Raw genomic sequence first — 9,079 nt, 5'->3', positions numbered from 1 at the left:
GATTTGATTTGATTATTATTTCAAGCTAAGGGTTTCGAATTCTCTTTCTCACGCAAGTAATATCTCTCTCAACTTGTCCGCTTTGGTTCGAGTGGTGTTGTTGCAAGGAGTTTGTTGTCGAATGTTTCAAACACTTCGATGCTCATTCTATCAAAAGGCTCACACATTCGGTGCGTTGTTACCTTTGCGTCTACAGCCGAACTTCAGATTGTTAAATTTGCATTTGTTACAATTTCAGTCCCAGCTATAGGATAAGATGGATTGGGTATGATATAAGGCCGATTCATACAAACTGTAGGCCTATTCTCAACCCTATCTATCCTCCTCCCTCTCCTTCATAGATTTTAGTGGATTAAATGTAGTGTTTGCTCCTATCCATGTTTTGTGCGTAATGTGTTTTGCTCTAATAGCAACAGTACTTCTAGCCATTTTGGCATTGTTGTCTTTGGTTTGGAACACCTTCTCTTTCGATGGAGATTAAGCGACGATTAATATAAATTTTAGTTTGTTTAAAAAGAACAATTGAATCGATAAATTAAATTGTCGTTCATGAAACGAGAGTCCAAGTCTTATGTGATAGAGCTTAGAAGTAGAATCAGCTCTGGCAACAATGAAATGCCATACCCTAAGATTTTACAGAGAGAATCGAAGACGAAGAAGATTACACAAATTGATACTTTTCTGGTTCTATCTTCACAGCTGATCTTTTTCTCTCCTTTATACGCCTCTCCTCGATCTAAGTATTCTTTTCTTTCAGGCCAATAAAGTTCTCCCACGTGTCTAGCACCTTGTTTCCTTCTCACGTGCCACTCTTCTTATCTCCTTTCCTGTATCATAAAAGGAGATGTGGAGAAGATGAAACGATTTTTTTTTCATTTTAAGTTTTGATAAAACTACAGTATATTGGTAACCATTATATTAGTCTTTATACTATCGACAAAAGGGGGATATGTCGTCGTGATTGAAGTCCTTAATTCAGAGAATGACGAAATATCCGTATGTGTTAATCTATCTCTCCAGTTGTAGGAAAAAAAAGCATATATAGGATCCTTTGCACAAAGGCCGAATCATATAAACTGTTAGCTCATGAAAATAAAGCCCATTCTCAAACCTATCTAGCCTCCCCATATATATATAAATATATACGGGACAAAAAGGTTTCCTCCGTCAGGAATTTCGAAACCCTAACCATCGTATTCGATTTCGAGATCCAACTTATTTCACAGGTAAATTTCTCGCTCCTGTTCTCACTGTCTCCTTTGAAAATACATCGGAAACGATTCCGGCCGTGTTCCAATCTCTCTGTCAATCTGAATAGTGCGGTTTTATTTGAAGGGTCGTCTCGTGAATGATGGATCAGGCTACGGAGGAGGAGGCTAGGGCTGCAACAACGGTCTTTTGGGACATCATGAAGTGTCCGGTTCCCGATGGCTTAAATCCTGGTCTGGTCCTTCCGTGTATTAGGCGGTTTTTGGATAGGAATGGCTACCGTGGTCCTCTCACCGTCACTGCCTTTGGCAAACTATCCGACGTACCTACTGAGATCCTGAGACAAGTCTATTCCAGTGGAATCTCTCTTTCCATCGTCACCCCCTGTTAGTATCTTTTCTCATCCTTAATTATTCCTTTCTTCTAATATAGTTGATCTTATGTCTCATGCCTTTAGATTTATCAAACAGGTCACTTAGACATTTCAGACCTCGTAGATACAAATCCAACTCCAGCTAATTTTATGGCCATATCTGCCAAAGACGCCTACCCTGGTTTTTTTAGGGTTCTAAAAATGTTTGGCTATAACCCTCTCGAGCCGTTTCCATTTTATTCTTTTGACAGCTTAGGTATGTGTTTGTTCTCTCTCACTGTCTTCTTTGATGAAAGAACCCACAAATGTATCTGTATCAACTGCCTATATATTTTTCCCACAGATTTAAACGCACTTGAGGAGAAAACAGGGGAATCTGCCTTGTGGGATTGCTTTGTATGCGCCCGTGATCCTCCTCAACAAAGCTTTGATAATCTCATCGCTCATCTATCTTGTGAAGAACATCTTCGAAACTTTCATCGCTCCATGGTAATCATCCTAGCATTGTATCAATACATTTTCTCATTGCCACTACTAGTCACTTCCTTGTTTTGACTCCATGGTCATTTGTCCTTCAAGGAAATGGAGGCTAGGAATACTGCGCCTCCTCTTCCAGTTGACACTGTCAAGGTGAGGATGCCACCAAATTCTTGTTTTAATTTCTAAAATTTTAGCTTTGTTTGCTTAATTCTGACCCCATGTTGTTTTTTCTCCACTGGAGGTGAATTCGCCGGTCAAAAAAAGTCTGAAGCTGACAAACGTTCTACCACCTGATAATAGATTATGCTGGGAGGATGTAAAGAGGACTCATGACACAATTGTCGTTTGGGACATCAATACGTGTCCAGTTCCCCCTGGTTTTGATGCTAGGATGGTCAGTCTGCACATCAGACATTTCTTGTTTAAAAAAGGCTACTTTGGTCATGTCAAAATCATTGCCATTGGCGTTCTAACAGACGTTCCTGAAGACATTCTGGGAAAAGTCTATATCACTGGAATCGGTCTTCATAATGTCCCATACGGTTAATATCTTCTCATCCTTAGTCCTTTCTACAATAATGGATGTTTTCCTTGAATAGAGTCTCAAATCTTTAGTTTCTTAAACAGGTCCCTCAGACACTGTGGAGTTCGTTTCTGAGCTTTTCAATAATAGTGGTCCTCTACTTAACGTAATGGTCATATCCAATGCCAAAATCTTTGCTTATCCTGCAACCTATCTACCAGGGAGATGCAACCTTGTGCAGCATTTTCCCTATGATTCTCTTCAATGGTTTTTTCGGCCAGGTATGTGTTTGTCCTCACTTGCATTGTTTTCTAAATAACATGCTGTTCACCTGACTACTTTTATTTTTTTCCATAGACTCAGGGGCACTTGAGGAGGCTCAGAGCAGTCCACCTGGTGAACTTGCCAGTTTCTTCTGCTCAGTATGCAATTACCGTAGTGCTCCTAATACAGACTTTCTTTGTATCACCAAGCATCTCTCTGGTACATACCATCAACAGAAGGTAATCATTGTTTTGTTTTGAGTCAAACGAATTGAGAAACCTCTTACCTCAAGTAGTTTACCATTCTGTCTTCTTCTAGTTTTGTTTGTCCAAAATTGTACCCCATGTTGTCTTTAATTTCCTGGCAGGTAAGCAACTCCAATGCTTAAGCTCACCTCTAACTGAGCCTCATGAGAAAGACTTCGGAGCTGTAACATCGGTCTTTTGAAGGCTTTTTCCGGGCAGGTGTGTTTGTCCTCTCTAACGGTGTTGTTGCAAGAAACAGCAATACCGGCTACAATCTTTTGGTCAACTAACTGGCAATTTTTATATATTTTTCCACAGATTCGGGAGCACTTGAGGAGGATAAGTGCAGTGAAACGAGTGAATCTGCCTTCTGGATTTGCTCGGTATGCTCCGACAATCATCATGGCCAAGGGTTTGAAAATTTTACCACTCATGTTACTAGTTGGCCACACAAGCGGAAGGTAGTCAAGCATCCTAGCCAAACCTGATGGACTTGTATTAATACATTTTGTGGTTGCTCACAGTCTGTTTTGTTTGCCTAATTTTGACCTTTCTGCCTTTGTTTTCTTAAGCAGTTGTTGGACTGGTTGCTCACAGTCTGTTTTGTTTGCCTAATTTTGACCTTTCTGCCTTTGTTTTCTTAAGCAGTTGTTGGACTGGTTGCCTGCGAATGCTCGGTTTCTTCTAAGGGAGTGTGGTCCAAACCATGGTATCCAAGGCAAGCTATATTGTATCTGATAACGTTCAGATTTCTCTAATCATAAAGGATTCTGGGGTTTTCTTACTGAAACTTAAAAATATTGTAGCGAAAGTGAATGAAGTGTGGACGTGAAGAAGAAGAAGATAGAAGAAAAAGAACTGAAGAAGGCCCATGGTGGGTGTTTTTTAACCAAGAAAACTTGCGTTTATTTACAAGTCCTTTGTTGTTTTGTTTTCAATTAACTAAAAGGGAATAGCAACTCAACCTATGGACCAAAAAAAGAAAATGGTGGTTGGTTTTAGTGTTACATACTCTTTTATATTAGATGTTTTGCTTCACTCTGAAGTAGTAAATTATTAGTTGCATTTTCATTTCACAATAAAAGTAGGAGAAAGAAGGACCCGAGAGCGACACAAAAAATCAAAAGATTGATTTTCTAAAGATGCAATAATTTATTGGCCTTTGTTCACAGAATATTCAAAAAAGCAAAAAAGAGGACTCGAAGAGCACAATAAAGTCTATATCGCAAGCATTGTTTCATTTAAAATTGAACAATTTGATCGGATATATTATTATTAGACTAGAAATGTAAGTAGTTACAGTGTATTACTGTAAACTGTAATGGTAACGAACTAAAATATTATTTGTTAAAAAAAAAAAAAGGTTAACTTATAAAACGACGTCGTATAACAAAACCCTTGTTAGTTAAACCCTTCCGCCGCGAACTTCACCCCTCTCTTTCGCTTCCTTCTTTCTTCATCGTGAAAAAAAAAATCGGTGGGAGAGAGAGATGGCGAGGTCGAGAAGAAAGTATAGGAACTCTAGGGCTAAAGTTCGCGTAGCTCTTCCCAAGAAAAACCCTAATATCTTCAAGCCAGCTTTCAATCTCCCTCCCAAGCTCCGCGCTCTCATGGCGGACGATGTCCCCGAATGGGACGACCAAGCTAGCGTTATTCAGAACTACAGATCCTTCGGCGTCATCTCTAACCCTAATTTGCTTCGATCTCGCACCGACCATATGATCCAGGATGCTTCCCTCAACGTTCCTCCACCTCCGGAACCATCCACCGATGATCCTACTGCTAAGGAGTTCGAGCCCATCGATTCCGGAAGCGAACTCGAGGAAGACGGTACGTTTCGATTCGATTTTAGAATAGACTAGCTGCAGACTAGTCTCTTGTTGAAAATCGCTATTGAGAAAATTTGAAATTTAGGGTTTAGAGTGACAAATTTGGGGGAAAGTTACTATGCCTACGAACATCATTCTCTCTACGTGCTTGTGTAAAGTTTACAACATTAGTTTACAAAACATTCAGCTAATCATCAACATATAGTTATGCCATTGTTGGAAGACTTGCACAAGCTTATATGCAACTGGTAGTAAGCAAGAATCTGCTTCACTAGCTTTTGGATATTTTTCACCTTGATAGATATATCTACCTGGTTGTTAAAAGCAGATTGTTTTGGTAATTAATTGTCCAAATTGCTTTGTTCTGAGATGTGTAGACCTTAAGACAGCTTTGGGGAAGCAAAGAAAAGATGGAAAGAGTGCTCCTTTACAGCCGCTCACGACTATGCAACGCACACATATAAGACGTTTGGTGGAGAAACATGGAGATGACTTTGAGGTTTGGATCTATTAGCTATAACTGATTTTACCATTTTATTTGGTTTTCCTCTGTGTGATTCTTATTCTAACTTCTTTTTTGTTTGAACAGGGCATGTACCGAGACAGAAAGCTAAACTCTATGCAGCATTCTATTGGGACACTACGAAAGCTATGCACAAGATATCAGATTTACAAAGATAAGAACCCGATTTTAGTTCCATGATGATATGATCATCGTGATATAAAATCTTTGTATTATCTGTCATTTTTGTTATAATTTGCAACAACACTACAACTGTTATCAAGTTCCTTTTAATCTAAAATCTCGTTTTTCAAGAATTTGATTCAGTTGGGAAGTTCCTTTTATTCTATCAAAATCATATGCAAACTAATAATATAGAGAAACGCTGCAAAGAGTTTTCAAATTTTCACTAACCGTCAACCTCCACTGTGCAAATAAACACATACTCACAGAGGAAAACAAATCACGATTAACATCTAGTCTTAGAAGAGCTTTATCAAAACGAAGAATCTCCAAAGTATTTCTCACTTGAGAAATCACATATATAGCAAGTCATATTATATTCCAGTGAAGCTTCGGCATTGGTAATCCCAGTACTCCTTTGCCTGCTGTAACCTTTCTGCTCTCTCTGTTTTACGCCGTTCTTCCCAATTCTCTCTGCAGCTGCAATTATGATGGTTTAGAAATTTAGTTTTCTCCACAGATACTTTCAAAACTTAAAGAGGCAGGTTTCAAAGACTATAATAAGATTGGTTGTATATGCATATATTTACCTTCGCTTAAGTAAGATATTGAGCTCATCCAGATGCACAGCACCTTTATAAACCCCATCCTGATATCAAATGGACGAAAAACAAGGATTAAGACTTAAAGAGCATGAAACAAAGAGCATGAAGTTTAGTAGATTAGCTCTGGAGAATGTGTCTAACCTCACGGCAAAGCGGACATTTTTCAGTTAGCTCTGCGGTTTTCAAGCCATCAATTACGTTTACTGATGCAGCAGAGCAAGCACACATGTAGCAATATATGTGACCGCATGTTAGAGATATCGGATCAAACACCGTGTCCTGTTTTTCGCCATCAAGTGTAATTCAGTAAGTCGAAGATTTATTCAAAGTATTACATTAAGAAAGAAGATCACACATGCTAGAAAAAAGACTTAGTCTTTGAAACGGAATTCTACAAGAGGAGAGTGGAATAGCACCTTGACACGACAAAACTAAGACTTTATCCCTATAGGCTGATAATATATCTTGTAAATTCCAGATTACTAATAAGTCAACTAACAGTTATTTGACATTGAGATTCTTTGGAGTCATGTTAAGTTGCTTACCAGGCATATTGAACAAGTCAAGTCAATGTCAACTTTTACGGAATCAGAGAGCTCGCAGGAGAGTAAAGGCTTCCCATCATTGAACGTCAAAGAGCAGCCATCAAACAATGCATGAACAGGAGTAGGAGAAGCCACAGCAGTTTTAGATCCCTTCTGAGATTCTTTCAGATTGATGTGAAACGCCATAAGCTCACAGAGCCATGGTGATTGCAGGATTTCGATTCGCATCTTCTGGACTTGTGTCTTAAACAATTGTCCTTGCCTAGACTCATGAATCTGCAGGACAAAGATGCAGAACATATATTGAATAACAAGAGTTCAAATTTGGGATCTTTAATGGATACAAGCGGGTGTTAAGAGTAGAATATACCTTATCATATTTCTTGAGGATTTTTCTAATGGCGACGGCATTGATGAGAGCGTAATTAACCAAGTCTTTGCCTTCTTGGATCAAACCAAGATGATCCTTTTTTCGAGTATTGCCTTTGAACCAAGTGAGACACTTTGAGAAACCAGAAGCTAAATGTAGCTCAAGAAGCTTCTGAGCATTCTCGTTAAACCATCCAACGACGTCTTCCATCTCCTTGAGAAGCTCCGGGAAAAAAGTTCCATCACAAACTAGGAAACACAAATCCACCAAAATCAAAAACACACTCTCTCTCTATATGTATATATATATATATCTGGTAATTCAAAATCTCAAGAAGTGCACAGGGGAATTATGTCGAACAGTACCTGGGCATCCACGAGGACAATTGTGCTGATCAATTACTTGAGTAAAAGCCATCCTCGAGGAAGAAGAAGAAGGGACGACATGGTTTCTTCTGCATCTCTTGAGAATCTTCTTGAGCTTCTTAAAGCCAACGCCAGGAAGATTCTTCTTCTCCTTCTGCCCTTGCATGTACTCTTCATACTTCTTACAAAACTTCATCTTTTCTCACAACGCAGAATCACTTTTTAAAGGATATAAATTTTAGATGACCATCAACAACAGAGAAAGGATACGATTCTTCTTAGATGACCATCAACAAAATTGAGCACTCAATTGATCAAGATAACAAATCAAAAGGGTTACAAATTTTGTTGTCTCGTCGCTCTTATCTCTTCTCTCTCTATATATTGCGTCTCGTGTTGGCTTTATCATATGTATGTATGTATATGGAACACCCAAGAAAAAAAACAGAACAGAGACGTATTTATGAATAAACGAAGAAGGATGTGACTGGTGAGGTCGGCGGAAATAAACAACTTGTGAAAACAAAAATAAGAGAAAGCAACCAAAAGAAAAAAAGTCAAAACGTTATTTATTTTTATGGGGAACAAATCTAAGTTGGTTTTACATAAAAGGCGAAGTCTTTTGTGTTATGGAAATATATTTACTATAATTAAGTGCAAAACAAAAAAAGATTTGACCAATTGATAGATTCATTTATTTCAGTGACTTGTTTATTTTTATTTGACATTTAAGGCAGACTCGTTAGTAAAAAGATTTGTTTATAAAAATTTTAATGAGCATATTTGTTGTACATCACCCCACTTAATGCCGCGTGGATGCTTATGTCTGAGTTTTTATCTTTATCCCATTGGTTGAATGAATATATTTTAGATTAGTAGAACTGAAATATATTTTATCATTTAGGAAAGATCATTTGCTGGAAATATCTTAGATTAGTGTCATATATTATTAAAAGCACAAAGAAAATTTACCTTATGGGGATTCTTGTTGTTAATTAGTAAAAAAAAACAGTGAAAATTTTACTTCCATGCATGGTGGAAGAAGTTGATGGAAAAAAATATAATCCATGATATGTAGTTTAAGATAATATATATAATTATAATGATTTTTTCAACAAAACAAAAAGATAAAGATGCCACCACAAATGGACCCTTTTTGGGATTTTTTTTCTTTGTGGGGTCAAAATTATAAACTTTTAGAAATAGTAAGCAAGAATACAATACAGTTTCTTTTCTTCTTATAAGTTTATATGTATTTGGATTTCGCCACCAAAACCTAGCTTTTATCAATTTCACGCCGCCACTTTTGTTTATTTTTAGCTTTACGACCCTTTGTTACTGACAATATGATTTTGGCACTAAAACATATTTCTTCACCAATCACCCCCACTGTCTTCTTTTGTCACTACTTGATTAATTAATTATATACAACTTTGTTTTGCTTCGGATTTTTATTTTCAAGTTTAATTTAACTAACACTCTACGTAGTTTTATTCCCTAAAAGAATGTGATTCTTTTATATCTTACACAAAACATAATTAGAGCTAGGGCCTAGGGATATGCTCTTTTGCTTTTCAAAAAAAAAA

At 37.5% G+C, this 9,079-nt stretch overlaps 3 protein-coding genes across 4 annotated transcripts; 2 read left to right on the top strand and 1 right to left on the bottom strand.

Annotated features, from left to right (window-relative positions):
* Positions 1-1,127: 1,127 nt before the first annotated feature.
* On the top strand, positions 1,128-4,159 carry LOC17898224. Of its 2 annotated transcripts, XM_023788856.1 has the most exons (11): positions 1,128-1,226; positions 1,336-1,595; positions 1,680-1,838; positions 1,926-2,071; positions 2,162-2,212; positions 2,304-2,604; positions 2,690-2,866; positions 2,943-3,088; positions 3,413-3,555; positions 3,743-3,812; positions 3,901-4,159. In XM_023788856.1, exons 2-10 carry the CDS (start codon positions 1,349-1,351, stop codon positions 3,780-3,782), a joined length of 1,410 nt encoding a protein of 469 aa, XP_023644624.1. In that variant the 5' UTR covers positions 1,128-1,226; positions 1,336-1,348; the 3' UTR covers positions 3,783-3,812; positions 3,901-4,159. The 2 variants fall into 2 exon arrangements, 1 of the variants encoding a protein (XP_023644624.1); XR_002835327.1 differs by lacking the exons at positions 3,743-3,812; positions 3,901-4,159 and adding an exon at positions 3,217-3,313 and having other exon boundaries at positions 3,413-3,503.
* Positions 4,160-4,525: 366 nt separating this feature from the next.
* LOC17897602 (nucleolar protein 16) lies at positions 4,526-5,742 on the top strand. The gene is made up of 3 exons (XM_006305602.2): positions 4,526-4,924; positions 5,301-5,422; positions 5,513-5,742. Exons 1-3 carry the CDS (start codon positions 4,585-4,587, stop codon positions 5,624-5,626), a joined length of 576 nt encoding a protein of 191 aa, XP_006305664.1. The 5' UTR covers positions 4,526-4,584; the 3' UTR covers positions 5,627-5,742.
* A 69-nt stretch (positions 5,743-5,811) lies between these two features.
* On the bottom strand, positions 5,812-7,998 carry LOC17898752 (E3 ubiquitin-protein ligase BAH1). The gene is made up of 6 exons (XM_006305214.2): positions 7,494-7,998; positions 7,129-7,376; positions 6,759-7,034; positions 6,355-6,492; positions 6,199-6,257; positions 5,812-6,088 (listed from the first exon to the last, which is right to left on the bottom strand). The coding sequence occupies exons 1-6, from the start codon at positions 7,687-7,689 to the stop codon at positions 5,983-5,985; spliced, it is 1,023 nt and encodes a 340-aa protein (XP_006305276.1). The 5' UTR covers positions 7,690-7,998; the 3' UTR covers positions 5,812-5,982.
* Positions 7,999-9,079: the final 1,081 nt, after the last annotated feature.

Source organism: Capsella rubella, unplaced genomic scaffold (genome assembly GCF_000375325.1).
Source record: "Capsella rubella cultivar Monte Gargano unplaced genomic scaffold, Caprub1_0 scaffold_1, whole genome shotgun sequence".
Classification (NCBI taxonomy): Eukaryota; Viridiplantae; Streptophyta; class Magnoliopsida; order Brassicales; family Brassicaceae; genus Capsella; species Capsella rubella.
The sequence above is the reverse complement of the archived record's forward strand: the minus strand, read 5'-3'. Positions and strand labels throughout refer to the sequence as shown.